At 38.0% G+C, this 21,927-nt stretch overlaps 1 protein-coding gene across 1 annotated transcript in view; it reads left to right on the top strand.

Moving 5' to 3' along the window:
• Positions 1–318: 318 nt before the first annotated feature.
• Positions 319–21,927, top strand: part of LOC306876013 (NALCN channel auxiliary factor 1-like) — a 150,695-nt gene continuing 129,086 nt past the window's right edge. The window contains exon 1 of the mRNA XM_079426902.1: positions 319–1,570. Within this exon, the coding sequence (XP_079283028.1) occupies positions 932–1,570 (639 nt within the window). The 5' untranslated portion in view covers positions 319–931. The remainder of the gene's footprint in view (positions 1,571–21,927) is intronic.

The following is a 21,927-nucleotide window of genomic DNA, read 5'->3' on the forward strand; positions in this document are numbered from 1 at the left end:
TTTCCGCGCTCGCTTTCCAACGTGCTGCTTTGACGCCCAGATGTCTCTCCTGTGCCCGGCTCCTTACACACAGTTACACGCTGCATACTAATAAACTTCAACCTGAAATGGATGAACGAGACATACAAATGTCGTTTCATCTCTGTCACACGCTGATTCTCCTTCACGCAACATGTTGTGTCCTTTTCCTCCCGTCTTTGCGCATTTAAAGGACATTACGCACCGCCAAAACGATGCTGTTTAACGCCACCGCGTCTTTAAACGTCCACACTGCGTCGTTTATTTTGCTCGGAGGTTGTAAAACGGATTGCTTTTGACGGGAACGTGACGGGATGCTGAAGATGAGTGGACTGTGAATATGGACAAGAGGAAGGACAAGGGGGTGAACGGCTTTGAAATCTAAACGCGTACGGGGAAATGTGCATTTATTATGGGTGATCTCTCATATTGACACGTCCAGCGAGTGTTTGTGGTGTGAGTGCGAGCGCGCGCGCGTATCCATCGCCTGTAGTCTGTAGATCTGTGTTACTGCGCCAGAATGGAGATGACGCAAATGACCCAGCTCCCCAAAAAGTGTTTCAAGACGAACATGGCGGCAACTTAACACAGGACCCAAGATGATGGTGATGAACAGCGGAGAAGATCGAAGGCAATCCGCCCAGATAGGGAAAGAGCAGCTCGTTCAGCGTCTCGCCTTCCCTTGAGGAGATACGGGAACAGAGGAGGCATGTTGTCACACAGAAAGCGCTTTTTCTCCGCGGAGCCATGCGGAATAACGGAGATATGACCGCGCGCGGCTTCATCTAGCCCAGAGAGTCGGATACAGCTGCCGGGAGCGCTGTTGAACGGGAAGAAAACATTTCAAATCAATGCATTTTGTGGCAGAGGAGCCCTCGCGGTGGAGTCGGCCAGTGCTGCTCTTTCCTGAAATATGACCAGGGGTGCTTGGACGTGTCGGCAGCAAGATGACGGCTTAAAAATCTGCTTCGCACCCCGAGAGGACGAAAAGCCATTATTCACCGATTCGGAAAGGGCCCAGAGATGGCGACTGTCCCTAGCCTCTCTTTTGTTTATCACCGTTTTGCTCTCTGATCATCTGTGGTTCTGCGCCGAGGCGAAACTGACGAGGACGCGAGACAAACGGCAGGAGCACACGAACCATATACTTTCACCCAGCCATCAGAGAGATCAGAGTCTTATTTTTATAGGCAATTCTACCAAACCTCTGTGGAGACTTGAAACTTGTCATCCTGACAGCCTCTCCAAAAACTGCTTGACTTTTGACGAGGCGGAAGCCGTATGCTCGGGCCTCTCCGAGTGGAACCTGAGCGATTTCTATCTTTCTTTTTGTAACTCCTACTCGCTTTTGGATTTGTTTTACGGGTTTACGAGTCCGGACAATTTGACCTGTAGCCTGGACATGGCTGATGCGTCGGGATGCAGCCAGTGCGTTCAGGCTTACCAACGCTACGACCGACGAGCTCAGGAGAAATACCGAGAGTTTGAGCTTTTTGTTCAGAAATATGAAACGGATGTATATTCGGTGCGGACGTGTATGGAAGAGTGCACGGTAGGCGAACGCTGAATTTCCCTATGGTGTTGGTTTTCTTGTTGACGGCTTCTAACAGAAGCTCGCCATGTATGCTGTCATCACATTTCTTTCACGTTAAGCATATGAAAAAAGCTCTTACATGTGTACGGTCCGCTGTTTTGTCATCTGCGCGCGAGAACGCGCGCGGAGACTCGGTGCGCGCGCACTTGTGGATTAACGCGAGGTGGATTTTTTTTTTTTTTGGCACTTTGAATGCACAAGTTTGGGGTAAATGGAAAGGAGCTTATTGGAACGTCGAACAATATGTCTGTGTGGTGTGTTCAGGTGATTCCTAAATATTATGCAAATCCACTAAAGCCTACCAATGGATGGTCCATGACACAAAATAAGAAATGATACACAAAAATGCAGCAACCACTTAGCAATTTCAGCGGTTTTATAAATATACAATATAAAAGAGTCAGATCTAATTTGATTAATTGCATTTTTTATTATATACAACAGAAAACCTAACATTTGAATACTATGTTGCTAGTGTGTTCACGTGACAGCACTAGTTGAAACAGGCAAATGTTGGAATACCTTGGTACAGTATCAGACATGGTACTTCAAATAATAACATGGTACATGTCCATGATATTGTAGTGGACCTTTTTGGTACCTTAAGTGTTTTGTGTGCTGTTCTCTGCTAACTTAGAGTAGAATTGGGGGGCTAGTTTCTGCCACTTTTCAGCTAGCCAGGCAAAAAGACCAGTTTAAACCAGCAAACCATCATAGGTTTGTTTAAGGTGTTTTGATCCACAGGGGTTCCTCTCAAAGATGGTAATTACCTCAGTATGGAAGGATGAAACTGAGAGCATGTCCTCTCATTTGAAACAGTCTGAGATTTATGGTAGGTGTCCTGCGATCTAGGAAGAGATAGAAAAATAAAGATTATGTGTGAGAGAACGAGAGAGAGAGGTGGCGCAGTGCTTTACGGAATTTCAATAACGTTAATAGTGCAGCAGTGATTTTTCTGCGTAATCCCCGGAAGGCTATTCTGTTCCAGTCATTGTTCAGGTGTTTTGTTTTTTTTCCTCTTCCTCTTCAGTCATGGTGATGAATAGCGTTGCTGTTGCACATCCATGAAATAGGGCTGTTGCTTTTAGCCTGTACCTTAATAGATCATTAGAGTACTGAGCAGCTGCAGCTGCCACAGCACAAAACAGCATATGAAACATGCCATTCCCAAACGATTAGCTATATCAGCTAATGCCATTCCCAAATGATTAGCTATATCATTTTTGAGTTCATATTTCCTGTGCTGTGGGATGAGAAAACAAGGGCAAAATGTCCTGCCAAACTGACTGCAGGACACTTTGTAAAGTACATTACCCATTACAGTGTTTCAGTGAGTGTGCAGCAGATTGTTGCATCTATCTCTTTCGTTTCGTTCTCTGTTTATTCTCTCTTGCATACTTTATTTATTTGTTTGGTTTTGTTCAGGTTTACATTTGAGCATGATTTGGTCCCTGTCCATGGTGCTGAAACAAGTACAAAATACATTGCAGTGTTTCCTGAATAAGACACATGATCACACCTGAAAATGCAGAAAAATAGCAATCCTTATTGTTATTTATATTCTCCTTAGTAACAGTTTAAAATATTTAATTAAAAGCTCTATTCACATCTAGGTGTTGCAAAGCTCTATAATATTTTAAACTTATTTTTAATGATTTAGCATTGAAGAATCAGTATTGTTCTAATCAATACATTTTGCTGTTTTGAATGCTACAACAAATAGTCAGTTTCAGTAATTTACTGCATTTTAAGGAAGCTGTGTTATACTGTAAACGTATTCATGGCTAAAGAGTGCTTTTATGCACCCTGAAAAATGTAAATTTGAGGAAACATTACTCATTCTCAGGCCATCCAAGATGTAGAAGAGTTCGTTTTTTCATCGGAACAGGTTTTGAGAAATTTAGCATTACATCACTTGCTCACTAATGGAACCTCCCCAGTGAATGGGTGCCGTCAGAATGAGAGTCCAAACATCTGATAAAAACATAAAAAAATCCACAAGTAATCCACATGACTCCATCAGTTAACATTTTGTGAAGCTGCATGCTTGTAATAAATAATTTCACCATTAATTATTATGGATTATTATATGTTATTATGGATTACAATTTAGTAATTTGGTCATAAGTGATGATTTAAAGGTAAAATGCTGTACTTATGGATGTGTTTATTACAAACACACTGATTTTCACTCCACAAAACATTCAGTTATTGCCTAGAGTCTTGTGAATCCTAAACAAAACGTTTCAGATGAAGGCATAAACTCATCTACATCTTAGATGGCCTGGAGATGAGTAAATTTACAGCTTTTTTGGGGGGGGGGGGAGGGGGGCTATTTTTATTTTTTTTCCTTTAATAAATACTTAAATATATTGTTTTGCATGTTTAGTGTTTTTTTTTATTGTTATAACTGTAAATGTTTAATTTACAAATAAAAACTGAAGCATTAATATGGAATATGCTCTTGTAGTAATTTTAGAACTATTTATTTAATTTTAGTTTCTGGAAATCGATTTCATATTCGTACGATTAATGGATATTAATCAAAACGTCCAACTTATACCTTATTAACAATACCTCATTAACGACTTGTCCAGCAAGCATTAAAACCAGTATGTTTTAACAATTCAGATTATTCCCGTGGCCACAGTAATACCGAATTGATTAGGTAATTTTAGCATAGGTCAATTTTAGCATAGGTAACGCGATCTTTGGCAAATAGTTGAAGACTTGAAAATCACATGGCACCAGACACAAGATTTCTTAATAAATCAGAGTTCACTTGCTACTCTGCTACTCTACAACACTACTAAGCTAAAATAACACCAAACAGAATACGTACACACACAAACACACATACACGCTGCAGGCAATGAATTGTTTTGATTTGAAGAGAGTTTAAGGTTCTAATGCTCGTTTTCAAGAATGCTCTAACTTGAACCTGAGGGAGTCACAAGCAAGGAACTTTACTATCTTTACTCTTAAAGATGAATGCAACCAGTTTCCAGCAGAATTATGGAGAATTATTTGATTACTTGCTCTGAGTTGTTTCGTTCCTTTCCTGGTTGAGGGAACCCCAGGCGTGGATTGGCTTCTGAAGTTGTCGTTGCGTGATGTCACTGGGGATGCCCTCTTGAAATTGGTTGGTTTCTCTGTGACGTGATGACGCTCTTAGGAAGTCTGTTTAGAGTTATTTTGGCCTCAGGTGTTAAAGTTTCTTTGGTCAGAGCTTTGAAGGCATGTGTGGATCCTCGCCAGATGGTGTATGGCTGAAAGCGCTTAACAGCGCGAAGTTGGCTGTCTGTCTTTATTGGGCTGATTTCAGTCTGCCCCTTTTTCTGTTTGATCCAATCGCAAGTGTTTCTGTAGGGCGGAGCCCCGCCCCGCACGGCTCAGTTTGCGTAAATAATCCTTTGCTGAGTTATTTCATAAAATGAAGAACATATCCTAGCAGATTCCTATAAATGTTTTAATCATACATTACGATGAGAAAAGTCAACTTTCATCCACACCAAATTATTGCTGACGCAAATAGCTTTCATTCAAATCAAAAAATCAAATATATCAATTTGATCTATTACGCGCTTAAGGCATAGATTAAAAGATCCTAAATTCTAAATAATTACACCAAGCATGTGAAACTAAACAATAATCGGGAAAAATTAGACATCAAGAGATTACAACAATAACATAGATTCCAATAACACAGCAAGCTTAATTTAATTTCATAAAATACAACCTGAATATATATTCTAAATATATTGCTTTTGAGTATATTGCTTTAATAGCAGCAGCGATTATTATTTGTCCTTTTGGGAACACTTATAAAAGGTCCGATCTTCTTTGTTCTGCCAATAAGAAGAAAAGGCATGTTTCTCTGCTGGGGAGAAATGGGAGGTCATGGGAATGTCACTCCGGATGGAGATCTGGTGATTTTCTTAGCTCAGAGATCTGTTGTAAAACCATCATCTTCATGTTGATACCATCATTGAATTACTGCGTTAAACGATAAGGAGATATCAGGGAGGGTCTGTGCTGGAGCCTTTCCAGATGCCACATGCGTTATACTGTTGATTATGCAACTTTTATTTATGGCAAACCGGTCAGGAACAACATTGAAGGTTCTGTACTAAATCCATTTCAGATGTTCCCTCAAAATTTATCCTGGGTTTTAGAGGTCTCCTGAGATAAGGAGATTTAGGGCAGGAAATCGGCCAGCCAGTCAAATGCAGATGCTGGGAGTGGAAGTCTTAACTCCTGCTAAGGAATGTGCTGTCTTGAAATTATTTTGTGTGTGTGTCCTGGTCTACTAGGCACTACACTCTGTACATATCCTGCCATTCATCAACTATTTACACTTCAGATGGTACACAAATCCAATGCATAATCCATATTAATCCATAGATTGTTTAGACACTTCCAAAAATTATGCTTCCATTTCCCAGTTAAAAATCCAAAAGCCTGTAGACAACCTAAGGAAGAAAAATCTGGAAGAAATAAATTCATAATCCTCCATCTGTCTAAATGTGTGCGTATGCATATGTGAGAGGGAGTTAAGGAAAATACATGAAAACGAAGAGAGAGATTTGTTTTGTTACCTCTTCCCTAGTTTTAGCCTCAGGCTGCATGGGCCGCCCACAGTCCGTTCGCTGACCATCTGATGCATACTGCACACAAAACTGGCAAGCTCTAATCTGATCGGCCAGCTTTAAGCTACATCCGTTTGTGTTTTTTTTTTTTTTTTTTTAAATCAGTCCACCTGCAAAAAGTTGTGTTTACAAGGTAACTATATACAAGCAGAACTATATGTTCTACTTTGCTTTTGATTGTGTTCTTAGACATACATTTTGATAACTGAGTTTATACATGTTATAGTTTTAATGTGATCTATTTTAGATAATTCTACCCTTAAACAGCAGGTATAAACAAAACAATCTATGACTGGTCACTTTATGTGTCAATCAGACAGTCTCTTTCTGTCTAAGTGGGCGGTTCTTGGCCAGATACGCTGCAGTGTGAACCAGATCTTATGCCTTTAGTCAAACGTCTTGCTACACAAGACTACTTCTTCCCAGGAGCACTTAGTGGAGACATGCTTGTTCTTACAAGGCTTTTTTTTCAGTCTGATTGACTGATGTTGATTGACAGGTGCTGGTGGATGTGAAGGGGGCCCAGGTGTCTTCCTTTGAACATGACCAGGTTTTTTGTCCAAGGGTCAGTCTCGGAGTCATCTCTAGAAGAGACTTGAATTCATTAACCATATAAAGCCTGGCATATGAAATAATAGTCTTATTTATTTATTTATTTGTCTTGTTCATGTTCTCGTTTATTTACTGGAACAGTCTAAAAAAATGCATATGTGTTTTTGCTGAGTATCATATGTGATACATCAGACTTTCATGGCTAATATGATATGGTATGGTAAGAATATGAAGCTTATACTCAAGGAAGGGGAAAAACACCTCGATTTTATACAGAGACCCAAACTGAGCAAAAACATGCTCAGTTTTGTTGCAGTTGCTGATATTTATTTAATTAGGGGGCCAAAACCTGGCCAGATCTGGAAAATCTGAAAATAATGTATGGATAATCAAGTTTACCTAGTTGCTTCAGTCCGGTAAATGTTCATCTTGAAATATTACTAATAATATTCTTACGTCATCAAAGAGAGAAGGCATGTAGCGGATTGTATACAACAGGTTTTCAGCAAAGTTTTGTTCATTTTTATAAATGAGAGGCCATTGCTTCATAATCATAATCATAATCCATGGCTTTGCTTTTCTCCATGGAAGGGAAACTCGTGTTGAACAAGCCTTTATTGAAAGCCCTTTCACTGTTTAAAAAGGAGACATTTGTAATCAACATACTAAATATTTTAGTGATAATTGGTCCACAGGGAATGACTGGAATTGAAACCTTGTTGTTTTGTTGGTGTTTTGGCATTGTAAGCTGCATGTTAAGCACAACTCCTCTCCTTTTGTCCTCCTCCTTTTCATCATCTAAACAGTGAGTATAATGCAGACTGTACAAAGTGTTGGAAGAATCACATCGTCATAATGAAATAAAAATCTGAATCTGGGGAGTTGGCAGCCTTTTAACACAATCTAAATTGCAAATCTGTTCTTATGTTCGTGTGACCTTTGCACAAGCACTGCTCTTTGTGTTTGAATTGTGGAACGTCAGTTTAATGACCCCTTTGCTTCTTGAAGTGAAATTGTATTTTGAGGGAAAACAATCATATCTCTCTTTGTCTCTTTTCTTCCCTTTTTGAAAATGTCTTTTCCTCTTCTGCTCCCTCTCCCTGTGTGTTTGCTCGCCTCCTCACCTTCGTGGCCTGCACATTGTTGCACACAAGTGGGGAGATAATGACATTTTTGGCGAGAGGCTGCCCTCTTGACAGCACGACAGTGTGACTTTGTAAGGGCGCTTTATTCACTGCTTAAGCCATGGCGACTGCAGAAGGAGCAGAATCCGGCCCTCTGCATCCTCTTCCCCGGGGCATTAAATATGTATGGTACTAAAGAGCCATGGACCTGCCGGATCTCTGTTTGCAATGAAAATTAATGAGATGGAAAGGCAGCGACTTTCGCATCCGGGAACAGGCACTTTTGGTGCTGAATATCAGTGGTGGTTTACATACAGAGGGCAAGTTCGCATATCCATCATACCATGAACATGACGAGATCTTGAAGGTGAAGTGTGTCCTTTCTGTGGGGGTAGCAGCACTGAATGGAATGGTGAAATTGGGATTGTTTTCAAGTCGGTTTTGTGAGGCTGGGTGTGAAGCTGATATAAACTTAGCAAGGTTTTGATTGTGTCACAGCTGTTTACGTTTTTAGGGCAATCGACCTACTTGCAATTAACTCTATTTATTAAAGTGGGATATTAAAAGTCACTGAAAAAAGTTGTAGAATTTACTTTGAAATGGTTTTCACTCAGAAATTGCTAGTAAATTTAACAAATAATAGGAAAGAAACGACAGGTAACACCTGAAATTAAACGTGAAATATTGAAGCAGAATGGTATTTCCTTGTAAAACATACATACATAACATAATCTTAGGTTAATTAACAACTTCAAAAACATTATTTATACAGACCCAGATTATAGACATCTCACAAGCCATCTGTAGCAACATAGGCATATTTATGTTTAAAATGAATTTTTTTATAAACTTGCAAAATTTCATCTTAACATGTCCACCTGCATATGTGAATTTTGCTTATGTGTATGTATGTGAGTATGCACATTAAAACATATTTCATTAACTGATATAATTTTAATGGCAACCACCATAAAACCCTACATAACTGATTACAAAAAACTAAGAAACATAATTATTCACATGAAAAAGCAAAAAATAAAGTCTTACACAGGGAATTATGGGAACTTGGTATTGCTTAGTATAAAATCTTTACGCATTAAGAAGATTACCCAGAGCATGTGATTTTTGCATATGTGTGGTTATACCCTTTGTCCTGTAAGATTCGAGGCACATTTTTGTGTGAAAGTTACTGATGAATCATGATTCGAGGAAATGAAGAATTTTCTCTTTTGGATGAACTGTTCCAAACATGAGCAATTCATCCACAGTCCACATGAGAAATCTCCTCTCCACTGTACAGGCACATTCAAGCATTATTTATTACTATTATGGAAATGTTTCTTAACCTCACCTACCCGTACACCAACTCGCCCACCCACACACACTGAACCCGAAGTAGAGAAAGAAACTGGCAAGTGTGAGTGTTTACTCTCCACAGGTAGAGAATAATCTAGCTGTGGGGATCGTCCACCTGCATCTAGGCACGGAAACCAAACACATGGCCATAAACACACAGTAACCAGACCTTTCATTTAGCCCTGCCACTGCCAGAGCAGTGGGTACCTCCTTAATCCTTTCCAACTAGACGGTCTCCAAATCGTTGAAATCAATGCTTCCTGCTCGAGTCCTCTTTCCTGGAAGGGCAGATGGTGAAAGGAGGGCTGGCGGACGAGGCTTCTTTGGCTTAGAGGCTCATATGCCACTCCGTGTCCCTGGAGTTGGCTTATCGTCCTCAGCCCTGGGGCCTTTTTGACACGGCACAGAGGCTCAGCGGAAAGCCAAAGGACAAAGCCAAGGATCACGATCCTATTCTACTGCCGCCGTACGGGCCAGAGATGCGCTCGTGGCCCGAAGGGCACTCGTGTGATCGTTGTTTTTCCCTGTCTGGAACACTTGTAAAACCACAAGCAATTACTGTCAGCTCTGTGCACACATGGGCGTATTTACCAATGTTTTGTGAATTCCCATTTAGAGACGAGACAGATATGAAATGGAAGATAAATGAAGTTGGATGTGGGTAGTGTCTTTCTCTGTTGCAGCAGTTGGCATTCGCTCGTTTCTTAATAAGGAGCTCAATGCAGAAACAAGTTAAAATGTGTGCGAACTGCGAAGATATTAAACCAGTGGTTCTCAACCTGTTTGACTCCAAGGCCCCTCATTGCCCAAGACAATAACCAAAGGCCAGAATCTAGACTGTGATATTGGTATATTGGCTTCTGGTGTAATGACAAATCTGCTGGTTTAGACAGACAGTCACAAATATAATTATAATATTAGGAGTGGCAATGTTTAAATAATGAAATAATATCATTATAAATAACTAATTAAATTCGAAAATTCTCCTTTTAATGAATAATTAATTTGTGTTTTCCCATCATTTGTGATTACAAGAAGTTTTTCTTTTAAATAGTTTTCACTCACAATTAGCAATTTATGTTCACTATAGAAATTTTCTTGACTTGGTCTAGAGATCACACTTTTAAAATTCCATATCTAGGTTTTGCCAGACAACAAGAAGCCTGGTTCTTAAATCATAATCCAGCAGCCATATCACCCTGTAGCCCAAGACTGGTTGCCCACTGAAGCTAAGCAAGGTTGAGCCTGGTCAGTACCTGGATGGGAGACCTCCTGGGAAAGCTAGGTTGCTGTTGGAAGAGGTGTTAGTGAGGCCAGCAGGGGGTGCTCACCCTACAGTTTGTGTGGGTCCTAATGCCCCAGTGTAGTGATGGGGACACTATACTGTAAAAAACACCGTCCTTTGGATGAGATGTTAAACTGAGGTCCTGACACTCTGTGGTCATTAAAAATTTGGCCAAATTTCCCCATTGCCCTCTGACCATCATGGCCTCCTAATCATCCCCATACACTGATTGGCTTCATCACTCTGTCTCCTCTCCACCAATAAGCTGGTGTGTGGTGGGAGTTCTGGCGCAATATGGCTGCCGTCGCATCATCCAGGTGAATGCTGCAAATTGGTGGTGCTTGAGGAGATTCCCCCCTTCTATGTAAAGTGCTTTGAGTACCCAGAAAAGCGCTATATAAATGTAACAAATTATGATGGTTTTGAGAGAATCAATTAAAAAAAGAAAAATGGCAGTTTACGTCTAGATTTTTTAGCTTATTTACAAGTTGGTTTTGTCTTCTTTAATGATTTTAATCCATCTTGTGGCCACCTTGAGGCCTCCTGATTCAGAACTACTGCTTTAAACACATTCTCACCTTATATTTGGGTTTGCGGAAGAGTAAGCCTGAATTTTTGGAATATATCCACTGTTACTCGGAGCGTTTAGATTTTTGTGTGAATTTAGGAGGTTGGCTCAGTACTGTTACTGTAATGAACTGAATCCATAGTAGATTTCTGCCAACAATTCAGGGCTCAACAGGATCAGTGGACCAGAGTGAGAGCGTTTCAGACTGATTGACAGAACTTGTCCTATTGGGCCAGAACTTACAGTGATTCTGTGCATGAAATGTAATGCCTGGTAAACTTGGCAATGAACTGGAAGTAGCGGCAGATCTTTTCTGCCATATTTTGACGTACATTTGAGTGTAAATGAATAATTGAAAAGAAAACAAAATGTAGGGTGAGATTTTTGTTAATTCCATAAAAAGATCAATGACATGAATTTAGAAAATAGACATACAATTCCATTTCATGCCGACTTAAATCTCAAAAGTTGGTTTTCTGTTATATTTGGAATGTTGTCAAAACTGACTTGTGATAGTCAGTCATTATGTTTTAAGAAAGGTGTTTATGAATTTTATTGCTGTATAATTTTTAGCTACAAATATTCTTTGTAAAGAAAGCTATAAGATATCAGAGACCGAGTCAGACGAATTTAAGATGCATCAGAACATTGAAACCTGAGGAGCTGGAATGCAGAGAGGCCTCAAAGCTGTAACAGGACAATGTCATAAATCGGATTCCTGGCTCCTAACCAGCAAGCCTAACTAGCAAGCCTCTTTCACAAAACAGCTTGCAACATTGAGACAAAAGAACACTTATTGATAATTCCAATTCAAGAAGGAGACTGTCCAATTTGTTGCAAGCAATCAAGACTGATGGTCACATGTAAACCTGTGATAGAAAATCACGAGCTACAAACTCTCTTTGGCAGGGCTCCACACATAGAAGACAGACATAACCAAAATTCCTTTGTCTAAAAGAACATGCCTTCGTTCTCCATAGAACTACATAAAATACCTTCATTTTCAATTTTTAATGAAACTAATCATTTCTATGCATAACTGCATATTATGTATGTAACCCACACGTTTGAATATCCTTGTTTTAATCACTCATTGTATATGTCTTGCTTTTAATAAGTATTGAAAAGCTGAAGGATTAATATTCATGTTTGGTATGTATGAGTTTGAAAATTCATGCTTTAAATGTTTCTTCCAATCAATTCTTTGCCAAATGCATCATAGTCTTGTTATAGAAATCATGTTCAAAGTGTATACTTTGCAAGAGCCTGTAAAGTTCGGACCTCTGACTGAACAGATAACAACGATTTATTAGTGGGGTGGAGAAACAAAGCAATACCCCAAGCAAGGACAGTATCTAATTGGTCAAGACGTCCAGATGGGACGGTCTGAAAACCAAGTTTAAAAACTCAGGACACCATCAAACTCCCTCTTACTCTCTTACGCCCTCTTCTTCTCTTTTGCCACCGCGTGCTGCTCTTTGAGCGTGCTCTGGCCCACGTGCCAGCTGCTGCCATAATGAGAAGAAAGCCACCTAGTCTCATTACCTCCTTTTATTCTTATTCTTTTACTTTAGTTTCTTTTCTTTCCGTGGAGTCCAACTCCAACTGCACTCGCTTCAAACTTCGACCAGACCAACTCTGCATCCTCAGCCAATGCCCAAGACGTCACTTCAAAGACTACTGAACTCACAACCAATCAGACACTTCGGGGAACCCCCTGTCTGCAGCGACGACGACGACACAAAGGAAACCCCTTAACACAGGCAATGCAAGCAAGTAACGCCTCCAAGTTCTAACTGAATTGGTGACATTAATATAAATTTTAGCGTCATTGAGAAACTCAAAGCGAGGGTTAAATAAGTGATTGATGGTTGTTCAGGTCTATGCAATTGAACATATTGCTGTAAACTTGGGATTTCACATTTCCATTCTCTTAAACTCATCCTTTCCTTACTTTCTCTCTCTCTGCAACGTGTGAATGTTTGAATGCTTGCGTTCATGTGTTAGATTAGTTTATGTCTTAGGTTTATATAAATACAATCTTATATTGAAAAGAGAAGTATCTTGTGTCTTAATCTGCCGATTTTGTTACTGTGCTATTTAATAGTGTTTTCACTATATTTTGGATTTTAATATCCAGTGCAGAGTTTGTTATACGGCTCGTTCAGTAAATCGCCGTAACAGTGATTCTGTTCAAACCCCTATAAAATCATAAATTATTCCCTTTGAGCTAAATTAAACTATTTGCTTTAAATGACATATTAATATTACTTTATTACGTTACAAAGCATTTGAATTAAAATGGTATATTAATAAAATATTTTAAATGATTGAAATATAAACATTTAATATGTAATAAAAATGACTCACTTATAATTTCAATTATTTAATTTCACAAAAACAAATTTAGGTTTGAGCCAGTGAAAATGCTAACAGGGCATCTGAAGAAATCTGAACTGCTGGCAAGGAGAGAAAATCTCTCAATATGATTCAATAAATGGGACAGTCATGTTATATTTCAGCAATACTTGTTTTCTAAACCTTTGTTTTTTTCAACACAAGCCACGTGTATGAGCTGTGATTGGCTGGATATGATGTAACACTGCAACAGAACACACAGAGGCACACACATCTTGTCCCACACACATTAAAGTAAACAAGCAGTAATTGTGTATCTCTGGAGTGCTGTTTCCTGCAGGTCCAGGACTGGCCCTTTCTTCCGGTCTAATTCAATTTGTGACCTCCTGATTCTCTCTGCTGTACTTGATGTTAAAGGAGGGGACCATGCTCTCTGTGTGCTTACGTGCCTCATCCACTGCTGGAGCTGAAGTCTTCTGCTACACTCGCTCTAGGAGAGGTGATTTAGTCTCGGAGAGTCACTCTCTGACATGTACCAAAAGAATCTTTCTTTCCCTATCTATCCTTTACTGACCGTCTCACTCCCTCTGTCGCAGATCTGTATGTTGGATTGGCTCTGTATTTCTATTACAGGCTGTGTCCACACAGGCCCAGACAGACTCCCTGCGCTCCCTCAGGACTGCCTCTAGAACATGGCAGTTAAGACAAGCCTTTCTTCCTTCTGTCTTCCCGAGTCTTTCTTCTTCTCCTGAGTGGAGGATGGCCACATGCTCTGCCAGAGCTCCGTTTTACCGAACTAATCCTTCCTGTAGGCTACATTCTGTTAGAGGACGTACAAAACCTTTGAAATCTAGAAATCTGCACTCTTAAAGGCCATACAATTAGGTAATGTTGTGAATTACAACGTTAACGTTATTAATAAGCAGGGCAATCTCGTAAGGGAAACGTCGCTGTAGAGCTGTAGATATTATCACTTGTTTGAATGATGCAGAACATGGTTAATGTCTTTCTGCTCACAAGTTAATGTCTTAATCTGCCGATTTTGTTACTGTGCTATTTAGTAGTGTTTTCACTATATTTTGGATTTTAATATCCAGTGCAGAGTTTGTTATACGGCTCGTTCAGTGAATCAGGTACAGCTGTAATGTGCAGAGATATTTGAGAATAAAAATTCAGAAACCGGTCAAGAATATTATAATTCATGTTAAAATCAAACAAAAGAATAACTACACTACTGTTCAAAAGTTTGAGGTTGGAAAGGTATTTTTGATGTTGTTTAAAGAAGTCTCATGTTCGCAGAGACAGCATTTATTTGGCCAAAATACAGTAAAAAGAATATTGTGAAATATTATTAACATGTAAAATAACTGTATAATTTAACATTTTCTTTTTTAAAATGTAATTTATTTTTGCGATGGCAAACCTGAATTTTCAGCATCATTACTCAATGATGTCAATGATATCATTCTAATATACTGATATGCTGCTCAAGAAGCATTTCTTATTATCATTTTTAATAGGTTCTTTGATTAATAGAAAGTTCAAAAGAACAGAATTTAGTTGAAATAGAACTCTCTGTAACTATGTATTTACTGTCACTTGTCAGTGCATTTGATTAATGCATCCTTGCTATATAAAAATATGAATTTCTTGTACAAAACAAAAAAAACTAAACAAAAAAAAAAAAGTTCTCACCCCAAACATTTGAAATGTAGTGTATATTTTACTTATAGAAAATTAAATATAGTTTTAGGATCATTACTATGTTTTTTTTTTTTTTACATTATTAAATCATTTTGATAAATTCTGCATATATTTAATCAAAAATCTCTTTACTAAACAAAAAAAAAGTCTCATTTTACTTATTGATAAATGGGGCATATGTATAGCTTTAATGTTTGGCTATTTTTAATTAATATTTTATAAATGCATTTTGTTTTACTGTGAGTTAATTGTCATGAAAATCATGCAATGAAGGTCGATGCTTAAAATCAGATTAAAGATCACTGAGCATAAAGTCAATATTAAAAATGCTTAATGGTTCTTAAATAATCTTCATTTTCATTATCAAAAGTTGTTGCTGTTTTTATTTAATTTTATGTTGACACTGTAAAAGTGAAAAATCACAGGAAAAAACAAAAGCACTGCATGTTCAGTATGCATTTATTTCTTCCTTATTTTTTTTTTGTAATGATAATAATTACTGAATTATTGTTGTGTTTTTATTTGTTTTGTATCGTACACGTTTTGTATGTTTGGCTTGTTAGCATGGTCCTGTTAGCCCACTGACAGCCATTAAAAATTAGCCATGTACTCTGACAAATTTCATCATTTATAGGAGATGTTTTACCAGTTCCAAATTGGAATGCTTTTAAAAGCATGAAATGCAAGAATCCAATAATTCTGATCCAGCTTTAAAAGATGTGACAGAGGTGTCTTTCTAGCATTCGGGGAGTCTTCTAATTGTCTCTGATGAATCTATAATCGCAGGCACAAGACTGCAGGATGGTCCATAGGGACTGAGGTGGCTGTTTAGCTGGAGGTGCTGTGCTGTAGGTAATTAAGAGCAGTGTGTGCTGGTTATTATGAATTAGAATAAAACAGAGCAACTCATTAAGGCTCACTCCGGGGGAAACTATGAGCAAAAGGAACAGTATTTATTTACATGACCCTGGGAGGAGGACTTCAGTCGAATCTGACTAACAGATGTCACCGCAGTCCTGTATTGACCTGAGTCAACACACTTGCGGTCAGAGCGACTGATGAGGTCATTGCGCTTTCTCTCCCTCTTCATCGTTTCCTGTTGCATCTCTGAAGCTGATGTCTAATTTAATTAGATCATTGTTGGGTTTTGGTTGTGCAAACAGCAGAACGGAAGGGAAACTCAATGTCATAGGAAATGGCACTGTTTGTCCCACTCGAGAAATCACATGAGAAGACATGATGTCTCTGGTGTTTTCCCTGAGCATGTGGGGGATTACAGCTTCCAGGATGAGCTGTGCTGATTTTATGAGAACCGTATTGATGAAGTCTCTCATTTCTTCCCTTCTATGTGATATGACTTCTTATGATTGCTGAGCTTTGCTTCCTATCCGTTTGATGTACACAGCAATGTCTTGCAACCAAACAATGTTTGTGCCATGCTTCATGAGTTCAAATTTTAGGTAACAAGTAATGAAATGTCCCTTAATCTTTTTATCCCTTGATGAACAGAATAATTGTGATAAATATAAATGGATAAAATAAATAACTGATAGTTCGTACTAATATAGACTTCTTTTTCACTGGGGAAAAATGTAAAAACACCTTGTTTTAGAACTTCTTGACAGCAGACAGATGCCAGATGTTTATTTTTGACAACCTACTGGTGAGGCTGAGTTGCAGCAGGTGCGATTCTTGCAGTTCAAGGATGTGGAAAGTATTATTTAAAAAAAAAAAAAAACATTTTGGAACTGATCTTAATGCTGTTAAATTATTTTTTTTTGATGCAATTAATCACGATTAATCGTTTGACAGCACTAAAATTATATATATACATAAAGCCTCACCTTAAATATACAGGTATGATCAAATCTAGAGGTGCAATTGTGTGATATTGTATTTCCTAATCCTAAACCCTTTCAAGATATCATTAGTCATGGCAGTGCTGAAAGCCTAAGAACTGCTGAAACAAATTCTAACCCCTAACTTTAACCTTATTATACCATGGTTAGCACATGTTGATAAATATAGGATTACTGTTTTTCATATTAAATCTGAACTGATTCCTTGAAGCCTGATATTTTCTTGACAGGTGACTGCCCCTCTAAATAATAGTCTTAAATACTATTTAATGTCTGTTCAAATTCAAAATCAAATGTGTTGCATTTTGCAGAGTATTTGAGATTTATAATCCAATATTTTGTGTGCTATGTATGTTTATGCTTATTAGAGAGTCGCAACATTAGCTTAGCAACATGCTAGCATCAAACTTTGATGAAATTAATTGTGAGTCAAGGCATTGTATGTATTTTTTAGGGACTGTGGGTTGTATAAACAAATATTTTTGCGTACTATTAGCTTAGCAACATGTTACTACCAAACTCAATTGATTTCAATTGGGATTTAAGCCATTGTGAGTATGAAGCGCATCTGTTATAAACCAGTATTTTGTGTGCTATATATTTGTATGTTTATTAGAGTGTCACAACATTAGCTTAGCAACAATGCTAACACCAAACTCTGTTGAAATGAGTTGTGAGTCAAGCCGTTGTGAGTATTTTCATGGAGTGCAGCTCTTATAAACCAATATTTTGTGTGATATGTTATGTCTTTTTATGTTTGGCTTAGCAACACATTAAGACAAAACTCTGTTGAAATCAATTCTATGTCAAGTATTTTCAAAGAGTAAAGCTAATAGACCAATGTTTTCACATTTTTAGAGCACTTCCAGAGTGTTCTAAATCAATCGCTTATGACATTCCATTTCAGTTAGGATGCTTATAAGGCAGCTGCTTACGTAGGCTCTTCACTAGGTTTTGGAACAGAGCCACTTTTCACACAATCATGCCTTTATGCGTCCCCCCACACAACATTGTGTGGATTGAATAGGAGCGCTGACTTCTGATGTACAGCAAATACTGCTGCCATTTTTGCATGCAATTACCCATAATGCAGGTTGCTGACTGGATCATAATCCCACAGCTGCTTCTTTATACCGTCGTTTTCGCATGTAGCATTTACATACATTCGCCTTTCTGCTTACATAAAATGGCCTCGTTACTGTCTGTCTTCAGTGCCAGTTCTGTTCTGCTGTTGCCTCCTGTTGACATTACGAGTAATCATGTCATTTCCTGTTGACTCCTCCTCGCACGTGTCATTGGGTGCCAGTCTTTTCTCTGCAGCCCTCTCCCATCTGGAGAGGCTAGAGACGGTGATTTATCTTCCCACCATACTCTGCTCATTTGCGGCTGAATTCTGCCGCCGGGCCGGCGTGTCAAACGGATTACGGAGCAGAATGAGATTAAGGAAAACAGCGTGAGAGTGTGACCAGCCATTATGACTGTTTCAATGCTAAATGCCTCCTTCTCCGAAGCCAGTGCAGTGAGCTGGAGCGCACAGTTCCTGCCTTTATTGATGCGTATGCTGACGATGTGTAACGTGCACTGAATTTCTCACAGCCAAAAATGTCTCTTTCATTCAATCGCCATTCTCCTCCCTCTCCGGTCGTAATCTGCGGTTTGTTTGCATGGGTGCCTGATTATCTCGGATTATCTTCAATTATTTCTTCTTTGTGTAGAACATCATTTTGTTTTTAAAATGAATATCCACTCTAAAGAAATTCTGTCATGTCCTTCCAAACCTGCGGTTTTGTTTGTATGTGTATTCGAGTGAATGTGTTTGTTTCCACTGTTTTTGGTGTGTGTGTGTGCTCTTGCGGTGCAAATCTATGATCTCAATACCTAAACAATGGCCATGAGGGAGCAGGATCTAAGTGGATTTGCAGTATGTACAGACTGCTGCAGATAGCTGCTGTTGTGCTGTCATTAAAGACACTATCAGCCGCGAGGTGCAGACGGGAATCAGCATATGCTTTATGGAATACTATTCCTAATATAAACACAGCCATTATTATCCCAAAGACACCCACAGATCACTGTCACTGTCAGAGAAAATAGAGTCAGCCACAAAAAAAGGCCGAAGGGAAAGAAGGAAGAAATGGAAAAGCTCATTGATACCAGATACCCAGCTAACGGGGAACGTTCTCACAACGTTTTTTAAAAGTTACATAAACGTCAGGACAAAATATTCTTAAATGAATGTGCATGGAACATTCATATAACATTAATACATTTATAAGAACATTCCATAAATATTACTTAAAGAATGTTTTGTTTGATGTTTCCATAACCTCGAGGCAACGTTCTGAGATCAACATTCTCAGACTGTTCTCCTGATGGAATTTTTATTTGACGAATGTTCTAAGAAATGTTTGTAAACTTTAAATAAACTGGACATTTTGACATTCTTAGAATATTAAAAATAAATGTTCATTAACATTATATTTTGGCTGAAAAACGTTAGTAAAGCACTTTAAGAAACGGTTTTGAAACCTTTAAATAACGCTATAACCATGACATTTCTAAACAATATTCCTACAACAATTTTCTAACCTAAATTTGTTTTTTTTTTACGTCTTTAGCCCTATTCGGACGGTAATTGTTTCTCAGGGGGATGTGTGATTTTCACCATATACATGGGGTAGTTGGTGATTTTAATGTCGTCCGAATCCAGAATGTCAGTGTTTTTCTCTCACCATCCCCGTAAAAATCCCCGGCCGAATTACCTACAATTTTTTGACAAACACCAAGGTCGTGTGGTAATTTAATTGCCGTCCGAATCCACATCTCCGAGTTTACGAGAAGAAATCAATTCAAAATTCAGTGTTTAATCCCTTTTTAAGCACTCCCAAACACATTACGGTAACTGTTGCACTTATTTCTGTTGTATATTTATTTCTGAAATGCTGGAAAGTATTTAAAAGAACAATACTTCATAACTGCTCCACCGCAGCAACTGGGAGCAGAAAGAGAAGAAAAGCACGTAAACATTCAAAATGGGTCTTTATTATGGCAAAAGCAGGTATGCAATACAATTTTAAAATGTGTATTATAAACAGATATATATCGTGTATGATTATTTAAAACTATAGTGCGTCTATTTTCCTGTTTTTAAAGAGCAGATTTAAATAATCAAATAATAAATAGGATTATATATTATAAAATACACTTAGAATAATAAGAATACATTTTACATAAGTATTTTTAAATACATTTTATACAATAATAAGAATCAATTTGTAAATAAAATTAATTTTATTTACAGCAGACAATCTGGCCACGTGAGCAGCGCGCGTTCCTGGGTTCGTAGGATCACAGAACTCCTGTGAATAAGTTGCCATCCGAATCCATGAGTTTTATCACTGAGGTGATATGTAAATTTATTTTTACAGACGTTCATATGAGAAACAATTACCGTCCAAATCTGGCTTTTGTCTGTAAATGTCTTTGTAATCTTTTAGTCAAAATCTTGTATCAAAATATCCTTAAACTGTCAGTCTGCTGCAAGCTAGATATGGCGAGGAGATTCGGTAAAATCAAACCCCTCTTTTTTTTTATTCAGTATCGATTTACTCAGAAATATGTCACAATAGTGAAGTGACATTTGTTACAACTTCCAATTCCTGAAAACTTTAAAAGTGCTTTAAGGTACTCTATTTTGCTGCACAGCCTATAAATCATCTGTCTAAGTGTTATGCTTGCGATGTTTTGTGAGTGACAAATGTTTTGAGGGTTTTTAAAGTGTGAAATTGAGTGATATTTCCCTGTCTGCTGTCTTTCAAGTCACATTTCTGAAGTTGCTAGTGAAGTGCCCATGAGCAAAGACGGCAACATGCAGTATACTGTATAATAGTAAATGTGCTGTTGGTACAGTGATAATGGTACTTTTATATAATGTACAATGAAAATGCTTACTATATTCATTTTATTTTAATTTGCAATGGGAATATGGAAATATGTTTTTTTAATAACTTAAGTTGCAAAAATGGCATTAGAGTTTTATTTCTGTGAATCACTTTAGTGTGCCCATTTCATGGACTTATTTCAAAACTGATTTAACAATTAATTAATGTCATCACTAAGCAATAGCCTATTCAATGAAATGTTCTTATGCAATTTTTCCTCAAATACAGTATATATTTAATACTTACTTAGATCATTTTTACTTTATTTGTATACACTTTTTAAACATCTTCCGGGCACACTTTATATTAGGTGGCCTTAACTACTATGTACTTACATCAGAAAATAAGTACAATGTACTAACTGTGTTCACATTGTATTGCAAAACACTTTTGCTGCTATTGAGGTGGGATATGGGTAAGGTTAGAAACAGGTTTGGTGGTATGGGTAGGTTAAGGTGTAAGGGATAGGTCAACAGTGTAATTATAAATGTAATTACAGAAATTAATTACAGATGTAACTACATATAGGTATTTTAAAAATATAAGTACAATGTAAAAACGTGTATGTACACAGTAAGTGCATTGTATCAAATGATTAATTTAAATGTAAGTAGATAGTAGTTAAGGCCACCTAATATAAAGTGGGACCCATTTTTTTCTATTATAAAGTGGCGTTCAAAGGTTTGAGGTAAGTTAATTTTCAGCCCTACTTCAAGATACACAATGGTATGTCCAAAAAAACAAGGTAAAACTACAGTACCTTTGGTAAGTATTTCTTGCTAGTATATCCTTTCTAGCATTTTTTTTTTGATGCCATTGTGCACAATTGGTCATTACAGTACTCCATCCATCTATGCAAGACATGTCCTGTCACCCTTGCCCAGCTGCCCATGAAGAGCACACAGGCGGACCGTGTGTC

Source organism: Barbus barbus, assembly GCF_936440315.1.
Source record: "Barbus barbus genome assembly, chromosome: 10".
NCBI classification, from domain to species: domain Eukaryota; kingdom Metazoa; phylum Chordata; class Actinopteri; order Cypriniformes; family Cyprinidae; genus Barbus; species Barbus barbus.